This window comes from Gracilinanus agilis, chromosome 3, assembly GCF_016433145.1.
Source record: "Gracilinanus agilis isolate LMUSP501 chromosome 3, AgileGrace, whole genome shotgun sequence".
Classification (NCBI taxonomy): Eukaryota; Metazoa; Chordata; class Mammalia; order Didelphimorphia; family Didelphidae; genus Gracilinanus; species Gracilinanus agilis.
In genome coordinates this window covers 12,587,591-12,606,955 of record NC_058132.1, presented here as the reverse complement: position 1 = coordinate 12,606,955, position 19,365 = coordinate 12,587,591, and the positions used below count along the sequence as shown (strand labels likewise).

General features: G+C 43.2%; 1 protein-coding gene across 1 annotated transcript; it reads right to left on the bottom strand.

The window, feature by feature from the left end:
- Positions 1 to 959: 959 nt before the first annotated feature.
- On the bottom strand, positions 960 to 10,564 carry LOC123240753 (zinc finger protein 345-like). Its single transcript, XM_044668464.1, has 3 exons — positions 10,451 to 10,564; positions 9,070 to 9,196; positions 960 to 2,907 (listed from the first exon to the last, which is right to left on the bottom strand). The coding sequence occupies exons 1-3, from the start codon at positions 10,562 to 10,564 to the stop codon at positions 1,121 to 1,123; spliced, it is 2,028 nt and encodes a 675-aa protein (XP_044524399.1). The 3' UTR covers positions 960 to 1,120.
- Positions 10,565 to 19,365: the final 8,801 nt, after the last annotated feature.

Sequence of the window (19,365 nt, the reverse complement as noted above, 5' to 3'; positions counted from 1 at the left end):
TAATGGATGGAAAATTGCACTCTCCGAGTTCAGTTAGGGTTTGTTTCCATTGGAACTACCACCCTACCTTTAAAACACCCACCACGAAAGCTAGCATTTACATAGTTTCAAGATTTCAGAATTGCTTTCCAAATACTAGCCCATTATGTCCTCATAAACAACCTGTAAGTTAGTTGCTATTGTTATTCCCATCCTACAGATGAGGAAACTGAGATTAAGTAGCTTTTCCAGGGTCACACAGCTAGGAAATGTCTGAGACTGGATTTGAACTCAGTACTTCCTGACTCCAGGTCCAGCACTCTATCTACTGTGCAACCTAGCTGCCACTTAGTAATCTTAGTTCAGTGGTCCATCTTTTATTCCTTTGCTCTAAAAAGTTAATAAAATCAAACTATTTTGCTAAGTAGTGTCATGATGGCTTTATTAAAAAGAATATTTTGAAGACCGAAATCTCAGCTCTTCTAATACTACACTGATTAATACAGCTCTCCAAGGAACATATATTATAGGAAAGAGGCCTATAAAAGAATTAGATTCATTTTATCTAAAAAATTAATGACGGGCAGCTGGGTAGCTCAGTGGAGTGAGAGTCAGGCCTAGAGACAGGAGGTCCTAGGTTCAAACCCGGCCTCAGCCACTTCCCAGCTGTGTGACCCTGGGCAAGTCACTTGACCTCCATTGCCCACCCTTACCAATCTTCCACCTATGAGACAATACACCGAAGTACAAGGGTTAAAAAAAAATTACTAAAAAAAATTAATGAGCAAAAATATAAGAGATGACACAAACATCTTGACATTCCAGCATTTAATAAATGGCAAGTCTAAAAGAAGTTTATTCTATATTATTATATATCTATAATTAATTTCCAATATGAAGTCAATAAAGACCAATAAGGAATGAACTGGATCTGAAAGGTTTCCGCTGTGGTTATTACATTTGTAGGATTTTGCCTAATATAAATTATCTGCTTTGTTCTAATAGATGAATGGCTCTTACAGGTTTTCCCACACTAATTACAATCAAAGGGTTTTCTTCCCTTATGAATTCCCAAATGTTTAGTGATATGTTCCCTCTGGCGGAACTCTTTTCTACATTAAATACATTGAAAGGTTTTCTCTCATATATGAACTCTCTGATGTTTCTTAAGTGATGAGTTTTTGCTGAAGGATTTCCCACATTTATTACATTCAAAGTATTTCTCTCCAGTATGAATTCTATGATGTTTCCTAAGGGATGAACTCTTGTTGAAGGCTTTTCCACATTCATTACATTCAAAGGGTTTCTCTCCTGTATGGATTATCTTGTGTTCAGTAAGATACCCTTTATGGCTGAAGGCTTTCCCACATTCATCACATTCAAAGGGTTTCTCTCCAGTATGAATCCTTTGATGTTTCATAAGGGATGTACTGTTGGTGAATGCTTTCTTACATTCATTACATTCATATGGTTTCTCTCCAGTGTGAATTCTCTGATGCCTTAGAAGAGATGAGCTATTAGTGAAAGCTTTCCCACATTCATTGCACTCATATGGTTTCTCTCCAGTATGAATCCTCCAGTGCTTCATAAGGGATGAGCTATTGTTGAAAGCTTTCCCACATTCCTTACATTCATATGGTCTCTCTCCAGTATGAATTCTCCGGTGTTTTAGAAGGCATGAGTTGTTGCCAAAGGCCTTTCCACATTCATTACATTTAAATGGTTTCTCACCTGTGTGAATTCTCTGGTGTTCAGTTAGATTTCCTCTCTGGCTAAAGGCTTTGCCACATTCATTACATTTAAAGGGCTTCTCTCCAGTGTGAACTCTCTGGTGTTCGGTAAGATTTCCCCTCTGTATGAAGGCTTTCCCACACTCGTTACATACAAAAGGCTTCTCTCCAGTGTGAATTCTCTGATGTTTCATAAGAGATGAACTGTTGCTGAAGGCTTTCTCACATTCACTACATTCAAACTGTTTTTCTCCAGAATGAAGTCTCAAATGTTTTTTAAAAGATGAGCTGCTTCTGAAGGATTTCTCACATTCATTACACTCATATGGTTTCTCTCCAGTGTGAATTCTCTGATGCTTCCTGAATGAAGAGCTATTGCTAAAGGCTTTCTCACATTTGTTACATTCAAAGGGTTTCTCTCCTGTATGAATCCTCTTATGTTCAGTAAGATATCCCCCATGACTGAAGGCTTTTCCGCATTCATTGCATTCATATGGTTTCTCTCCAGTGTGAATTCTCTGATGTTTCTTAAGAGATGAGCTGTTGATGAAGGCTTTCCCACATTCATTACACTCGTATGGTTTCTCTCCAGTGTGAATTCTCTGGTGCTTCCTGAGTGATGAGTTGCTGCCAAAGGCTTTCCCACATTTATTACATTTAAAAGGTTTCTCTCCTGTATGAATCCTTTTATGTTCAATAAGATGTCCCTTATGACTGAAGGCTTTTTTACATTCATTACACTCATATTGTTTCTTTCCACTACATTTTCTTTGATTCTGAGTAAGGCCTGAGTCAAAAGAGATATTCTTGCATTTATTATATTCATAAGGCTTCTTACCTGAGGATATTCCATTACATTTCACCAAGTCAGAAAATGGTCTAAGGCACTCATCATATGTACCATCTCTATGGAATAGAGTTTTCCTCGTAGTATCCATCTGTTGTGCAAAAGAGTACAATCCCAGACTCAAACTTCTTGAAAATAGCGGACACTCATGAGTGACTGTTGCTTGTCTGTATTTTTTCTCCTGGCTGTCCTTTTGCCTCCCCAATCCGACATTACATTCCCATTCTTCTCCCAACTTGGAATCCCAGGGGTCACTGTTTGTGAGTCCTTCCTTGGATGACTCTCCCACAAAAATGTCTTGCTTTAGTGTGGATCCCTTTATTTTATATACTGTTTCCTGATTAAGGGAACCTGAAAGAAATGAAATCATGTCAGTATACAGTCCTATTTATGCTGGGAGAAAGGAAAGCTTCTCCTGAAGGAGATGGACCATTAATACAGAAAGCAAAGAACATTGGTAAAGCACTTAATGCCCAAGAGAGGTGTGGAGATAGTAACAGGACATCTAGCTTCTCCAAATGAGTTGAAAATTCCAGGACTAAATGAGTAATTATCATTTGCCTCAACTATCTTTTTTTTCTTGATCTCTTACTCTTTATTTCACATTCCTAATCATCCTCAAATTTGGGATTACTGTGCCTAATCTTTGGGTAAATGTAAACATTTCCCTCAAGAGGAAACAGGCTGAATCTGAAAACTATATAGATTGGTAAACCTTGATGTCACTCTCCAGCAAAATTCAAGTATCTACCTATTAAGTAAATTTGTTTATGCAAACTCAGAAATCTAAGCTTAATAAAATGCAACAGGAGGTCAATATGAAGAGATCGTGGATTACAGATTCTGTTCCCGAAAGGACCTAATGATAGGTTCATCAGGTACTATTATAAACATCTTTACATTTCACTCAGCTCGCACACAATGTCTTTTAAAAATTTTTTGTGAACAAGATAGAGAACTGTGGATTGGAGATAGTGTAGCTATGTAGACTTGTAACTTGTTGAAACATGTGACACGAAATAGTTACAACTAGAGATTTACATGAATCTGGAGGGAAATCTTAAGTGTTATGCCCCACTTTTGTACCTGGACCTATTCTGGTTCTATATTTTCAGACAATTTAGGTAATAATATGGAATCCATAACAATTTTTCAGATAACATTAAATAATGTGGGATAGTAAATTCACTGGATGATTAAATCAAGATAAAAATAGATGTGTAAAATTTTAATTATTTAATTGATGATTTAGTTATTAATGAACAATTTATTATCTATTGTACAATATGCACTATAATTAACAAATTAATAGAAATCAATTAATTTATAGCAATTGAGATTAACAAAATGTGCGCGTTATTTATTTTGTATTTCAATAGGCTAGAACAACACAACTGTAAAGAAAGTGGAACTTCATCTGAAAAAATACAATACTTTATCTATTTGTTCAAATAATCAATTGTACAAATATAAGCTAACAGACCCTGTTTAACAACAGACTTGAGGTCTTAGCTGACTATCAGCTCCACATGGACCTACAGTAACATAATATTAAGTATCATCATTACTATTAATAGGAATGCACAAGGAATTCCCTAATCAACTCAGACTTTAAAGACATACACATAAAATGGCAGCGAGGGCGGTCAAAGGAATGGAGCACAACGTGGTCCTGTTAGACACGGGTCAGAAGTGCTAAGGGCTAGGATGAAATGGAGCTAGTAAAGAAAGCCAGAGATGACAAAAAGGGGCATTTTTGCCTATAGTGGGGAAGAAAAGAGAATCAGAGAAGAGAGATGACTACTGCTGGGAGGAAAGGAGGCAGCGATCACAGAGAACCTACACAGCTTCCTACAGAGCAGACGAGACTACTAGATTTCACCTCATTCCCTTTTTTTTTAAGAAGAGTAAGGACAGCTGGGAGGCCCAACAGAGTGAGGAAAATTCACTTTCATGAGTTCAAATCTTGCTTCAGGCACTTCCTAGCTGTGGGATCCTGGGCAAGTCACTTAGCTCTGTTGGCATCAGTTTCATCTGGAAAATGGGTTGGAGAAGGAAACAGAAAACTCCTCCGGTATCTTTGCCCAGAGAACCTCAAATGGGATCATGGAGAGTCAGATAATGACTGAAACGACTGAACAACAACAAGAGTGGTAGACAGGGGATTTGGGTCAGACATGGCATGCCTCGATTGTGAAAGGCAATCAATCATGTCTGAATGGGTCAGAATGGTCATGTTTAGCCCCAGAGGTTAGAACCAGAAGCAGTGAGAGGAAGTTGCCAAGAAGACATGTTAGGCTTGATGCCAGGAGAAATATTCTACAACCTGGAGCTATACAAAGTGCACTGGGCTGCCTGGAGAGTAGAGGTGGCCTCCTCCCTGGACCACCTTGGGGTCTGCTGTATGGAGACTTTGTTCAGCCCTGCTTTTAACCAGAAAAACACTGAGGCAATGATTGCTTGTATCCTTCCTAGAATTATAAAGTTTGGTGATGACCTTAAGGGGTATTTTCTTTAACACAAATACAAGGAGACGTCAAATTGGAATATTCTACTTAAAGAAGGAAAAAGATTTAAGGAAAACAGAGATGGTGGGTATAGACAGCTCTGGGATTCAGAGTAGGAGAAAAATCTGAAAGTAAAAGGTAACAGAGGCATCTTGCTTTTTAACAAATAGGGGCAGCCAGGTGGTTCAATGACTAGAGAGCCAAGCCTGGAGATGAGAGGTCTTGGGTTCAAATCTGGCCTCAGATGCTTCCATGCTGTGTGACCCTGGGCAAGTCACTTAACCCCAACTGCCTTGCCTTTACTGCTCTTCTGCCCTGGAACCAATATCAATTCTAAGACAGAAGCTAAGGGTTTAAAATGTATATAAATGTATACATACATAAAATGTATATGTGTGCGTGTGTGTGTGTGTGTGTGTGTGTGTGTGTGTGTGTGTGTATGTCAGACAAACATTTTTGAGAGCAGAAATAAAGACACAGTGAATAGGAAGAAAGTAAGTTGGCAGGGCAAAAAAGGATGGAATTCAGAGGGCAAGTGGAAGGGTTTAGTATTAGGAAAAGGGCACACCTACTCTGAGAGTGGAAGAAAATCTATAAGAAGAGACATTAAAAAAGTGGAAAGTAGACATGAAAAATGAGGAAATACGGGAATACCTGTGGGGCGGTCTCTAGCCTTCTCCCCAGACTCCTGAGACGCTGAAAATGGCATTCGAACTGTCATTTTCAAGGCAGAACCCCTTTTGTAGGTGAACTCATTTCTGTCTATCCAATATTTACTCACCTAGGCAAGAGCCTCTAAAGACTTCTCCCTCCGGGATCCACAGGACTTCTTTCTCCAAGCGGAAAATCAAATCTGATTGAAAAACTGGAAGTCCTGCTCACAGGGAAAGAAATGGGAAAATGCTAAGAAAGTCAGTCCATTATACAGTGTTTTTAAAGCAACTACTATGTACCAGGCAATATGCTGAGCACTCGTGGTACAAAGAGACAGAAGCCTGTCCCAACCCTCAAGGAGTTCCCAGTCTAATACACATACAAACAAGGTGAATTGGAAATAACCTTGGAGGGAAGACATTGTATTAAGGGAAATCTGGAGAGGTTTCCTATAGAAGATGGGATCTTAGCTGGGACTCAAAAGAAGTCAGGAGATGAAGATGAGCAAGGAGTCAGTGAAAAAATACAGAGCTGAGGCAGCCAGGTAGCACAGTGGTTCCAGCACCAAGCCTGGAGTCAGGAGGACCTGGGTTCAAATCTGGCCTCAGGCACTGGCCTTGACTATGTGACCCTGGGTAGGTCACTACCTCAATTGACTAGTCTTTGTGACTCTTCTTTAGTATCACTTCTAAGACAGAAGGTAAGGGTTTTAAAAAAGAAAAGAAACCTCACAGAGCTGGAAGATGGGGTGTCTTATGGAAAGAAGGACAAGAAGGCCAGTGTCACTGGACTGAAGAGCATGTATGGGCAGAAAGGGAAGAAGGTGAGAAAGATGGAGAGTTGGGAAGCAGTCAAGTTCTAAAGGTATTTGAACAGCAAATAGAGGATTCTGTGTTCAGTCCTGAAGGGGACAGGAAGCTGGTGGACTATACTGAAAGGAGAGGTGGGGGTGGCAAGGTCAAACATGTTTTTTAAAAGATCAATTTGAGGGGGCAGCTGGGAAGCTCAGTGGATTGAGAACCAGGCCTAGAGACGGGAGGTCCTAGGTTCAAATCTGGCCTCAGACACTTCCCAGCTGTGTGACCCTGGGCAAGTCACTTGACCCCCATTGCCTAGCCCTTACCACTCTTCTGCCTTGAAGCCAATACACGGTATTGACTCCAAGATGGAAGGTAAGGGTTTTAAAATTTTTTTTAAAATAAAAAATAAAAGATCAAGTTGACACATGAGTGGAAGATAGTGTAGAAGGGGACCGACCACCAGGCTAATAAAATAGTCTGTGCTTGAGATGAGGAGAGCCTGCAGCATCAGGGGAAGAAGGGGGTTATCTGGGAGATGTTGTGGAGTTTCAATCAATGGGACTTGGCCAAAGATCAGATAGGAGGGGTGAGAGAGAATGAAAAGTCAAGAACCACACTCAAGATGTGAACCTGGGGGATTGGGAGGAGGAGGGTGCCCTCAATGATAATTAAGAAGGTCATTCAGAATTGGGGAAGGCTCAGGGGGAAAGACAGGAAGTTCAATTTTAGACATGCTCAATTTAAGCTATCCACAGGATATCCACCACAAGAGAGAAGAGGAGAGAATTCAGTCCAATCACTTTTTTCCCCCCAGGGAAAAGAGGGCGTGCTTGGAAGGCCAACACAGTGGTCCAAAAGCCCTGAGAAGGACGTTCTCCACATTCTCAAAAAGTATGGTGAAGGGGGCAGCTGGGTAGCTCAGTGGATTGAGAGCCAGGCCTAGAGACGGGAGGTCCTGGGTTCAAATCCGGCCTCAGACACTTCCCAGCTGTGTGACCCTGGGCAAGTCACTTGACCCCCATTGCCTACCCTTACCACTCCTCCACCTATAAGTCAATACACAGAAGTTAAGGGTTTAAAAAAAAAAAAAGTATGGTGAAGTTGAATTGCATGTTGGCTATGGGAATAGGGAAGGAGGAGGGAAAGGAAGGAACATGAGTCATGTAGCCATGGAAAAATAGTCAAAATTAATTTTTTTTTAAAGTATGGTGACATGAGTCACCGAGATTGATATGGGCTCAAAAACAAAATGTAGCCCATTCCTGGCTTAGCTATGTGAGCCTAGGCAAGTCACTTAACTTCCAATTATCTGACAAAAGGATCCACTGGAGAAGGAAATGGCAGACCACTCCAGTATCCTTGCCAAGAAAACCACATAGATAGCCATTGTCCATGGGGCCACAAAGAATTGGACATGACTGAATGACTGAATAAAAACAATATCTACAGCTATAGCTATATTCTATCTATAGAGCTATATAAATCAATATCTATGTCTGTGTAAAGAGAGACATATGGGTAGATCTAGGTACAGCCTATCTACATATTTATTTATGTGTGTATCTATAGATATATCCAGATCTCACTAGCTCTTTCTTATCGATCTTGGCTATACATAATTGTTGGCATGTTGTTGCCTTCATCAGAAAGTGAGCTCCCTGAAGGCAGGGAATGTGTTTAAGCCTTTCTCCATATTCCCAGCTCTTAGCCCTGTGTCTAGCACAATGGTAATCACTTAATAAATGCTTCTTGAACATTTCTGAGGGACCTATGAGAAAGAACACTATCTACATCCAGAGAAAGAACCGTGGGAGCGGAAACGCAGAAGAAAAACAACTGCTTGATCACGTGGATCAATGGGGATATGATTAGGGATGTAGACATTAAATGATGAGTACCCTAGTGCAGATATCAATAATATGGAAATAGGTCTTGATCAATGACACATGTAAAACCCAGTGGAATTGCTCATTGGCTATGGGAGGGGTATAGGAGGAAGAGAGGGAAAGAAAATGAATCATGGAACCATGGAAAAATATTCTAAATTAATCAACATAAATAAATAAATAAATGGCACAATAAGAGTGAAAATACATATAGAAATAAATGCTTCTTTTTTTTTTTTACATTTTTTTAAACCCTTAACTTCTGTGTATTGTCTCATAGGTGGAAGATTGGTAAGGGTGGGCAATGGGGGTCAAGTGACTTGCCCAGGGTCACACAGCTGGGAAGTGTCTGAGGCCAGATTTGAACCTAGGACCTCCCGTCTCTAGGCCTAACTCTCAATCCACTGAGCTACCCAGCTGCCCTAAATAAATGCTTCTTGAATATATAATCAGTGAAATTGCTTGTCAGCTCTGAGAGAGGGGAGGGAAAAGGGAGGGAGACAACACAAATCATGTGATCATTGGAAAAGATTTTTTAAAAATAAAATAAAAATTAAATCTAAAAAAAATAAATGCTTGTTGACTGACTCATTGAGATAAACGCTTTTAGATTCTCTTCCCCCTTTCCCAGATGAGAATGCCGATGGACAGACTCTGAGTTCTTACCCAGGGAGACCAGGTTCTGATAGTTCTCCAGCATCACATCCCGGTACAGGTCCCTCTGCACTGGAGTCAGCTGCTTCCACTCCTCCCAGGTGAAGTTCACAGCCACATCCTTAAATGTCACCGTTTCCTGAAACAGCAAACATATTTCTGCTTACCCAGGGACTATCTCTCACATGGACTGTGGGTGGAAGGGGGTAAGACATAGAGGGAATGGTTTTTCCAAGGACTGAGGATTTTAAATAGCTTAAAAAGTCAAGCATCTACTGAACATTTCCCAAATCCCTCAAATTAATCTAGGCCAGTGGCCCCTAACTGTTCCTCTCCATCATGGATCTCTTTAGTAGTCAGTCTAGTAACCTTCGGATGGCCCTCTCTGGATCATGCTTTAAAAGAGCTGAAGGCGGCCTCAGACACTTCCCAGCTGTGTGACCCTGGGCAAGTCACTTGACCCCCATTGCCTACCCTTACCACTCTTCTACCTATAAGTCAATACACAGAAGTTAAGGGTTCAAAATTAAAAAAAATAAAAAATAAAAAAAAGAGCTGAAGGAAATGCTCAACTTCAACTAGAAGTGAATCTGAATAAAGTTGCCTTTTTTCTCATCTAAATTCCTAAACCTCACAAAAATGATGCCAGGTTAAGAACCTGGTTCTAGACTTTGAAGCATGAAAGCTTTACGGATCACTCCTAGAAATTATCTTCCAAATTAAGCCCCAAGTGGGTCTGGCATTTGGCTCTTAAATCCTCAAACTTTGCTCCTCCTAGAAATATAGCCCTTGAGCCTAAAAACAATCAGCAATCCCACTCCAATATTAAAGTCTACTTATCTATCGCACTATAATATTAAATCATCCCAATTATCTATCGCAACAATAATTCTCCTTTACACACCACATCTGGATATGCAGAAGACAGGCCACAAATTACTTGGCAGGGGGTAAGGGGTCTTCCCATCTCCAGCCACTGCTACGACCTTAAGTGTTTGCCCACAAGCGACTGTTTCCTTTATTCTAGGTGTCAACAGTGCAAAATTCTCCCCTACCTTCTTCAACCAGTATTAATCCCTTATTATGGGCAGGAAAGAAAGGAAAAGCCTGCTGCTAGGAGCTCAGCTGCCGTGGGTAATGGTGTAGGTTACTGGTGGGTAAGCATATTTTCTAGCTTTTTGGAAAGGGAGACAAAATAATTCCCACTCGACCCCTTCTCTTTCTCAGGTCTAACCAGTACAGCAGGTCTAAAGAAAGATGGGTCCCTCGTGAGTTACTCTGAAAACTGAGGCCACAACCACCACTTTCTTTCATGAATGAAGCAGGTTCCCTTTGATTCAAGGCAGATGTGTCTCTGCTGGGAAAAAATCTGGGATAAAACCCCTCCACGAACCTTCAGATCTGGAGGAACCCAGAACCAGAAGATCCGAAAGTGCCTCTTCTCCTGTGGGGGCAGGAGCTGTGGGGCAGGCCTGGATCCTGGCATGAAAGGACATGCATGGGCCATCTGACCACACTAAAAGGCTCCCACTTGGCATCCTGCCTTACGTCTCTCCCCACTGCAGTCCAGCTAGAAGCAACACGTGATGGAGTGAATATAGCGTTGGACCCAGATTCGGGGAAAATCTATGCAGCCACAGACACTTAATAGCTGTGGGACCCTGAGCAAGTCATTTCATTAGTCTGCCTCAGTTTCTACAACTATAAAATGGGGAATATAATAAATCTACCCCATAGGGATACAGGGATATCTGAGAATCAAATGAGATCATATTTGTGCAGTGCCGAGCACATAGCAGAACCTTAATTAATGCTTGTTCCCTTGCCTGCCTCTCACCCTTCTCCACTCAGCTGTCAAAGTGACCTCAAATCCCCAAGTCTGACCACATTGCCCCTCTGCTCAATAAGTCCATGACTCCCAAAATCCCGTACAGACTCCTGCACTTGGCACTGAAGGCCCTTCACGGCTCCTGGTCCTCCATGTCTTTTTTGCCTGGTCATATGTTCATCATTTCCCTACATGCACTTAACATTCCGTCTCCCCTCTAGCAGAAGCTTTGAGAAGGCCATGATGGGTTTATTGGGTGGCCCTAGGAAAATGTCCTTAGGAAATAATGAAAACGGGGAGAGAGACAGAGAGAAAGAGAATCTATTCATCCGAAGACTCACAGGCTTAGAGCAAGCTGGAGTAAGTTATCTAGATCAAAGATTCTTAATCATTGGTGTGCCACAGACCCCTCTGGCCCAGATTGCTAAAGCCACGGGACACCTTTTATTCTTTTAAATATGTTTATTTTGTATTTTTGTATCATTGTATATTTATAAATATATGTATATTTATTTTATTCTTTTAAATATGTATTAAATATTTGGGGATGTACAAAATTAAATACGTAGGATTGCAAAGAAAACCAAAGATATTAAAAAGTGATCAAAATATTAAAAAAAAATGAAAACTGCCAGACTAAAGAGCCCTTCATTTTATAGATGAGAAAATGAGGATGAGGGAGGTAAAGAGTATCAGGGATGGCTCAGTGGTTCCAACCCAGACTCTCAGATGCAAAGTTCAATGTGGAATGCTGGAAACCACCCAAGTGCCGGAGATTTGGGGAATGGAAGTGAGATGACGTTATTAATACTGTATCGTTTTGATTTGTGATACTGCTTTTACTGTTATATTGTATTTTTTTAAAGCCTTTTCCTCATTTCTTTTGTCCTGACAGTCCTAGGAATACCCTCACATATCCCTGATCCGTTTCTAAAATTGAGAAAATTAAAATTGAGACTCTGAGCTTCATCCTGCCTAGTAAACAAAAACTAGTTTTGGCCAAGGATGTCTCGGGGCACCATGACAGCTTCCTTGTCTATTTCCCATTTCCCATAGATGAAAGTAAACCTTGGCCAGGCCTAACCAGATCCATGGAGACCACCAGCAAGAACATCAGAATCCTGTGATCAGGCAGGTGACTCGTCCCATCATCACGAAGGGACAGGGAGGAACTGGAAAATATTAGCCCCCCTCCTCATTAGGGTCCATCGATTAGAGACTCCTTGTGCTGTCTAGGGGAGGGCTGACTGGACCTTCCAAAATTGTATTTTATGACTCAGACTCAGAACAAAATATCTCAGATCCCCAAGAAAGTTCATAGGCCAATTCATTTATTGATTATTGCTAGCCTAATCAATAGGCTGATTTTTCTTACTCAGAACCCAGGCCCTCAGAATTTTTATTCATTCCAGAGGAACGCAGGCGTCTGGCACATTAGCAAAGGGCAGCTCTTCAATAGCATGGAGATGCAAAGGAAAAGATTCAGGAGAATCCCGACAAGGCCATTCAAAGGGAAAAACCCCTTTCCACCAGCTGCACGGCTTTCGGACTTCTTTGTACTCTTCCATGAAGCCTTCCTGCCTCCAGAAACTCCTCATTGAGAAAAGTCATTATTCAAGAATGACTCAGCCTTGGTCCTATCTTCTCCCTAGACCCCTCTCCCCCTCTGACTGGACCCAGGGCTGTGGGCTCCATGGACCCAGCAGTCTTTGCCCCACTTCCTACCAGCTGCCCTGCTTTTGGAATTCTCCGTCGTGCTCCCAAACCCAGGGCCTTCTCAATCCCACCCTCTCCTGCTCTATCACACACACACACACACACACACACACACACACACACACACACACTCACACTCTTTTCAGCTTTCTCTCCCATTAGATTGCCAGCTCCTTGAAGGCAGGGACTGTCTGGTCTTTCTTTTTATTATTCTGTGTATCCCCAGTGCTTAGTACTGAAAAAAATAAAATAAAGGGAAGGGGCAGGATGGACCGGACTGGGTGCCAGGGAATAACAAAATGAAAACTCACCCACACCACAAGGTAAAGGCCTGACTTGTTACACTAAATTAACCACACAGGGGATGTGGGGAATGGGGAATGACAGTTGACAGTTTAACTGTTCACCAAAGAGCCAGGGATACCAGGGGATGTTACGGTAACTCAATAGTGGGTTCTTGTTGGTGTAGAGCAGTGATTCCCAAAGTGGATGCCACTGCCCCCTGGTGGGTGCTGCAGCGATCCAGGAGAGCTGTGATGGCCACAGGTGCATTCATCTTTCCTATTCATTGCTATTAAAATTTTTAAAAAATTAATTTCCCGGGGTGCTAAGTAATATTTTTTCTGGAAAGAGGGCGGGAGGCCAAAAAAGTTTGGGAACCACAGGTGTAGAGGAGACACAGGAAGTATATTAAAACAGATTTTAATTTTGGTAAGGTGGAAAAGTGGGTGAAGGATTTCTAACACTGAAGGAACAAACCAAGTGCCTTTAGAGTGGAAGGAGTTCAGCCGGATCTTCCCTTACTGCACTGACAGCTCTAGCTATTTTGGAGAGGGCTGGAGTTTGGGATTCTCACACCTCAGGCTGATCCTAGATGATCACAAGAACCAGGACCAAATCCTTGAAAAGCTAGTAAGCCCAAATGAAGCTCTAGAGAGAAAGGCTATCTGCCAGCCGTCCACCAGCTATATCTGAAACTTTTCCTGTGTTGATTGATGATCTCTTCAGTCTTCTTTAAAATCCCCAAACTTCACAGCTACTCGAGTTTCAGCAAGCTGGACCACAAAATCCACCCTCCTTCTTCCAGCTTAGCAAGCAGTCTCTCTCCTTTTCAAACCTCACTCTTCATTCTATCCTGGAATGTCCATGCACTCAGCCAAGGCTTGTTTTAGCTGCCAGCTTTCTATCCTAACTTAAATCTACGTCTACTCTATAACTTACCTATAACAGTCCATATGCCTAGCATATACAGTAGATACTTCATAAATGTTTATTGACTACTGAAAAGCACAACTCAGACCACTCTATGAAACAGGGATTACAGAGGAGAAAAACATGAAGCTCCGCAAAGGTTATCAAATTCCCTGCTTTTTAGTTGTTTGGATACATGCATTTGTGCTTTTTTTCCTTTTAAACTGAAAAAAAAATACAAAATTGAGGTGTGTCATGGTGTAGTGGGCACAGAAGCCACTGTGGGGCCAGTCGGCCAGTCAACAAACATTTCTGAAACTCTTACTGGATGGCAGGCAATGTACTGGGCACGAGATACAAAGACGGGCAAAAAGATGGTCTCTGTCCTCAAGGAGCTTATGTTCTAACAGAGAAAGACCACACAAAAAGATGAACAGAAAGGAGGAACAGGGAGATGAGTAAGGGATGGTGGCAATGCCTGGGCTCTTCTTCAAAATGGTGGTTCTAGAAGGCATTCACCAACTGTAGAAGGAAGGCACAGAGGAGGAGAGGAAATGACCCAGGTTTCTCTGAGAGACCCTGGGCAAAATCACTCAACCTCTCAGTTTTCCAGGCAATTATCAAGGACTAATTCGCAAAGGTGTCAACATGCATGGGGCGGGGGGTGGCTATTTCCTCACCAGGGAGTCCCTCCTACTACAATTAAGGACAGAGAAGCAGAGGCAGGTGGCCTTGGGCCATTACAATCCTTTCCCAAAAGCCATTCTCCATTCCAAGATTATAAGTGCAGAGAGAGCCAATCTACATTAGCAGAAAGCTTTTATTCATCAAGGAGTTTCTTATATCAAAAAGTCCCAGATGTAGCCCCTACTCTCCCCAGCATCCACAGAGGAAAACATCTGACTTACCTGAGACTTGGCTGTCAAGAGACTGGAAGTCATTTTCTTCTTCCTGATGGTTCTTTCTTGAGGAAATAAAGCTGGAGAAGGGAAAAAGGAGGTCATGAGGGGGCCCAATCCTGCCCTGCTGCTTACAAACTTTCCCAGGTGGTATTCTCCAAGCCAGGAGGATGCCTAGAGCAACTCAGGTCCTTCTTAGAATGAAGTGGAGAAAATGGTCACCCAGGCCATGTCCAAGAATCAGGCCAGGCCTCAGGGATCACAGCGGGGCTGAAGGTCACTGGCTCTGTTTCCTGTGTGTTGTGAACTATTGCAGTTCAGCCTCTGAAGGACTTTTCTGTTCATGGAGACAGTTGTCTCCATTGCCCCCCACCAGCTCCAAAGGACTAGAGACATCGACTTGCAGCTAGCTGTCTATAGCTCTCAGTTTCACTGCTGTCAGACAGTCATTAGTGGCATCATGGAGGGCACAGAACTCAGAAGGAAAGAGCCCAGAACTTCTCAATAGTTAATAGTGTTGCTATTAACCACCTTCTGGGGAAGTAGAAGAAAGGCACCTGGCTTTCCTAAGCCTTGATCTCCCCAACTGTAAAATGGGGACAATAGTGATTCCTACACCAGAGGCAAAATAAGATAATAGACATAGAAAAGAACACTTGACTTTATGGACCAGGAGGGCAAGAACTTTAGGTTACTGAAGATAGGGGGCGTGCCTGGGCTTTCCCTGCCCCCCACTATAAGAAGACCCTTTGGAGAATGAGCCAGCTATCTCGATTTCTGGAAATTTTTATTGTCAATAAGAATAAGCAGGGGGAGGGAAAAGGAGAAAAAAATAAAAGTTTCTATCATTAAGGAGCTTATGCTACAGTGAATAATTGTACATAAAATAAGTAGAGAGTGTAAATGGAAAGCAATCTCTGAAGCTAGGTGGTACAGTGGATGCACTAAGCCTGGAGTCAGGAAGACCTAAGTTCAAATCTAGCCTCAGACACTTACTATTGTTAAAATCATTATCTGGGATAAGTTGGATGCCACCTTGACTAATAGGGATGGCAGTGGAGGGATTCGGAATGTTCCCAGATGCTGTGAGCCAGGGGCAAAAAAATACCCCCTAAGAATTAGAGTTGGGGTCTCAGAACTCAGAGCTAAGACCTGAGAAAACTTCTCTTGGAGCAAGAACTGGGACAGAGGGTGGTAGAAGAAGAAGAGGGTAGGCTTGAACATGAACCTGTAACCTGTGCTTGACTGAGAGAGCTAGTGAGACATCAATATCATTGGTAGTAGAGCTGAGAGAATACACAGATCATCAATCCATATCTACATCAATAGCCTTCCCTATTCAATGACTTGGCTGTGACCAGGTCAGGTCAGGGATAGTGAGAGGGTGAAGACCTCAAGCCTCTACCAGCCTAGCAGTCTCCAGTCCTGATCAACAATTAGCTTAGTAGCCAAACAATAGCAATAGGGTTCCCAATCCCCAAACCTATTACCTTGTTATCCTTTCCCCATCAATAGTTAATACAGTGATTTAACAAGTACCTTCCTGAGTGGTTATTCTATCACAGCCCTTGGGAAGGGAGAATTAATACACAGTGAGATACCAATCGTTTCCAAAGCCGATCAATAGCCTATTAACAATTAATCCAACATTATGTTGGGCCTAGAGAGGTTAACCATCTACCTAACCTCTCAAGAGGTCCCCACCTGGGCAACTGTTAGAAAGAAGTCACTGTCAGGTTTAACCAACCAAGTCTGTCAAGAAGAGGGATAGATTACAGCAGCAGCTATTGTGAGAGGAGTGGGTGTTCTTCCTTCTCCAACTACAGCTGGCTTAGGCCTTGGGCCCCTGATCCCTCCTTCATCCATACTATAGCTAAGATCTACATACCAGCCATGCTCTAATATCTAGAAGGAAGATCTATAGGGAGATAAGAGGAGGAGGAGGAGGAGGAAGAGATATACAAAGAAAGACAGAAGATCATTTAGTTATATATCTCCAGGAGTAAATCCTCCCTTTTTCTTTTTAACACTATCTATGTGACCCTGGACAAGTCATGTAATCCCCTAGTGTTCCCTCAACTGTCTAAACACTGATTTGCTTTTCCTTTGCCCTGAGAACTCCCCAAAATGGGAAATCACAACATCTTGGCATTAGAGCAGAAAGTCTCCTGAGAAGTATCTTAGTTTGACCCCCTCAGAGGAAGTCATTGAGTCCTAGAAACAAGCAGGAACTTGTCCAGGGTCCCACGGGTGGAGTCTCCAGCTGAATTCAAACCCAGGTTTTCCCACTTCCAGCCCAGCACCAGAAGCTCGGGAGAAGCACTCTGATGTTCACTGAACTGAGTGGAGAGGCTGAGCGAGAGCTGTCCATGGTCGCACTGTTTGTTCAGGAGGAAATGAGCCCGGGAGCCTCCTGACTCCAGCTAAACACACCCGGTGCCTAGGAGGCTCCATCATCACAGAACCCCTCCAGGGAGCCCGGGTGTCTCTGATACCCCCTTCTCTGTTCCGGGGCCTTTTCTGATCCTGCCCTTGCATGCCCCCTCCACCCAGCCTCTTCCTCCTAAAATTCCCTTTATGCTGCCGCTGCCCCGCACAGCTTCTGGAGGCTGTGACCCCATTAGAATACGTGCTCCTGGCCAGACGTCCTGGCTTTTAATGATGATGATGATGACCATAATAATAACAATAACTGGCATTTACACTGCCCTATTTACCAAGTGTTTCACAAATGGCTTTTTTGAAACCCTCACCTTCAGTCTTCGAATCAACACTGTGTATTGGTTGCAAGGTAGAAGAGCGGTAAGGGTAGGCAATGGGGGTGAAGCGACTCGCCCAGGGTCACACAGCTAGGAAGTGTCTGAGGTTAGATTTGAACCCAGGACCTCCCGTCTATAGGTCTGGCTCTCAATCCACTGAGCCCCCTTATAAATACTATCCTGTTTTAATCCAGGAATTAGAGGTTATTATTATCCCCATTTTGCAGCTGAGGAAGGCGAGGCAGACTGTCCCACAACTAGGAAACTCCTGAGGCTGGATTTGAACCCAGGTCTTCCTGGCGCTGGTCCGCACTCTATCCATGTTCCACCTGGATGGGTTTTTAATAGATGCGTATGCCTGACATTCCTGTGTCTACACACGTGCACACACAGAGTGGGGGTAGCTCGGAGGACCCTGAGGGAGAGGAGAGGGGACTGGGCGCCCCGGTCGCTCCGGTTTTGCTCTCTAAGCTACAAGCACGGAGGAGACATACGATCGCCCACACGCAAACACAAACACGACACAACGAATGCAGAACTTGTGGGGAAACACCGCTCCAAACACATACTGCCCCACCCAACACACGCGCACACAAAGGACAGGTGTAGAAACAAGCTAACAACCACCCCCACTCTCATCCCCACGTCACACCTCCGGGGGTCAACTCCCACTCACCAAAGTGGCCACCTCGGAGCCTCCTAAAGGAATAAAAGGACAAACTCCTACCCCAGACACTGCGCCTGCGCAGAATGACCCCACCCTCCCCAGCCCACTGCAAGGACTACGATTCCCAGAAAGCATCGGAGCTGTACAAGCCGACCGTAAAAGGGCTGGAAAATAAAGGTTCGCAGAGCTTCTGGGAAAGAGCGTCTGTCCAGACTCTTCTGGGAAATGTAGTCCTGTGCAGGCGCGGTTCCCAGCTCTGGGGAGCGCAGGGAGTCACACAGTGCACAGAATCTGGTCCAGAGCTTGACTGAGTACTCTGCTTGCCCTGGGAGCAAGAGAAGGGTCTTCAACCCGAGTGCTCGGCGGCGCCCCGCTGAGCAGGGCCAACCTGAGCAGTGGGAGTCCTAGCTCCTCTGCCCTGGAAACGTCCTCAAGCATCCTACAGGGGTCGCACTGGGAAAAAGAGCCCCCATTAGCGTGTTGTGTGACATTGATCCTCCCAAGTAGCTTCTGTCTTTCCAAGTAATGGATTCTCGCATGAATAAATAGTGTGAGGCAGAGTTAGGATTACTGGAGTCTTGTGCCTCTGGGCTCCAGACAGCCAAGTCATTTCCCAAATAATTGCTGTTGTCTGAATGGGACCCTAAGACTTCCAGGGATACCCCCTGCTGTCCTTGTGAGGAGCATCTCAGCCTCTGCAGGGTCCAGGAGGCAGTGATGCATTTCCTTTAATAGAATGTAAGCTCCATGAGAGCAAAGACTTTGTTCTTATGTCTTTGTGCCCCGAGGTCTAGTCAAGGCACATTATAGGGACTTTAAAAGTGTTTATTTGAATGATAGTTGTGCAGTAATTTTCTGGGGCTGTAGACCTTAGCTCCATTCTGACCTGGAGAATCAGCTTGGTGTGATGGACAGAGAAGGAAGACCTGGATTATAATCCCACCTCAGACAATCACTAGTGGTATGACCCTGCGCAAATCATGGAGCTTTTCTGTGTCTTGGTTTCCTCATCTGTAAAATGAAGGTCTTCTTCCAGCTCTGAATCTATGAACCTATGAAGAGTTCAGACTAAAGTCTCAGAGAAAATGTTTCAGTTTGAAAGATATCTTCTTTATTGTACAATAGTCTTCTCCCTAAATTCTCAGGTCCCCAGGATTAAAAAATTATATCTGGAGAATAAAGGCAGAGGCTGGGCAGGGCAAGGGTTAGACAGTAAGAGGTGTAGAAAGATGGCACTAAAGGTGCACT

What these genes read in the sequence shown, in the direction of transcription:
- LOC123240753 (XM_044668464.1), bottom strand. Translation starts at nt 10,564, where the DNA reads ATGGCCCATGCATGTCCTTTCATGCCAGGATCCAGGCCTGCCCCACAG. An exon ending in GGGTTCCTCCAGATCTGAAG is followed by an intron (nt 9,197 to 10,450) that starts GTTCGTGGAGGG and finishes TTGCTGTTTCAG; the next exon opens with GAAACGGTGACATTTAAGGA. An exon ending in TCAGAACCTGGTCTCCCTGG is followed by an intron (nt 2,908 to 9,069) that starts GTAAGAACTCAG and finishes CATTTCTTTCAG; the next exon opens with GTTCCCTTAATCAGGAAACA.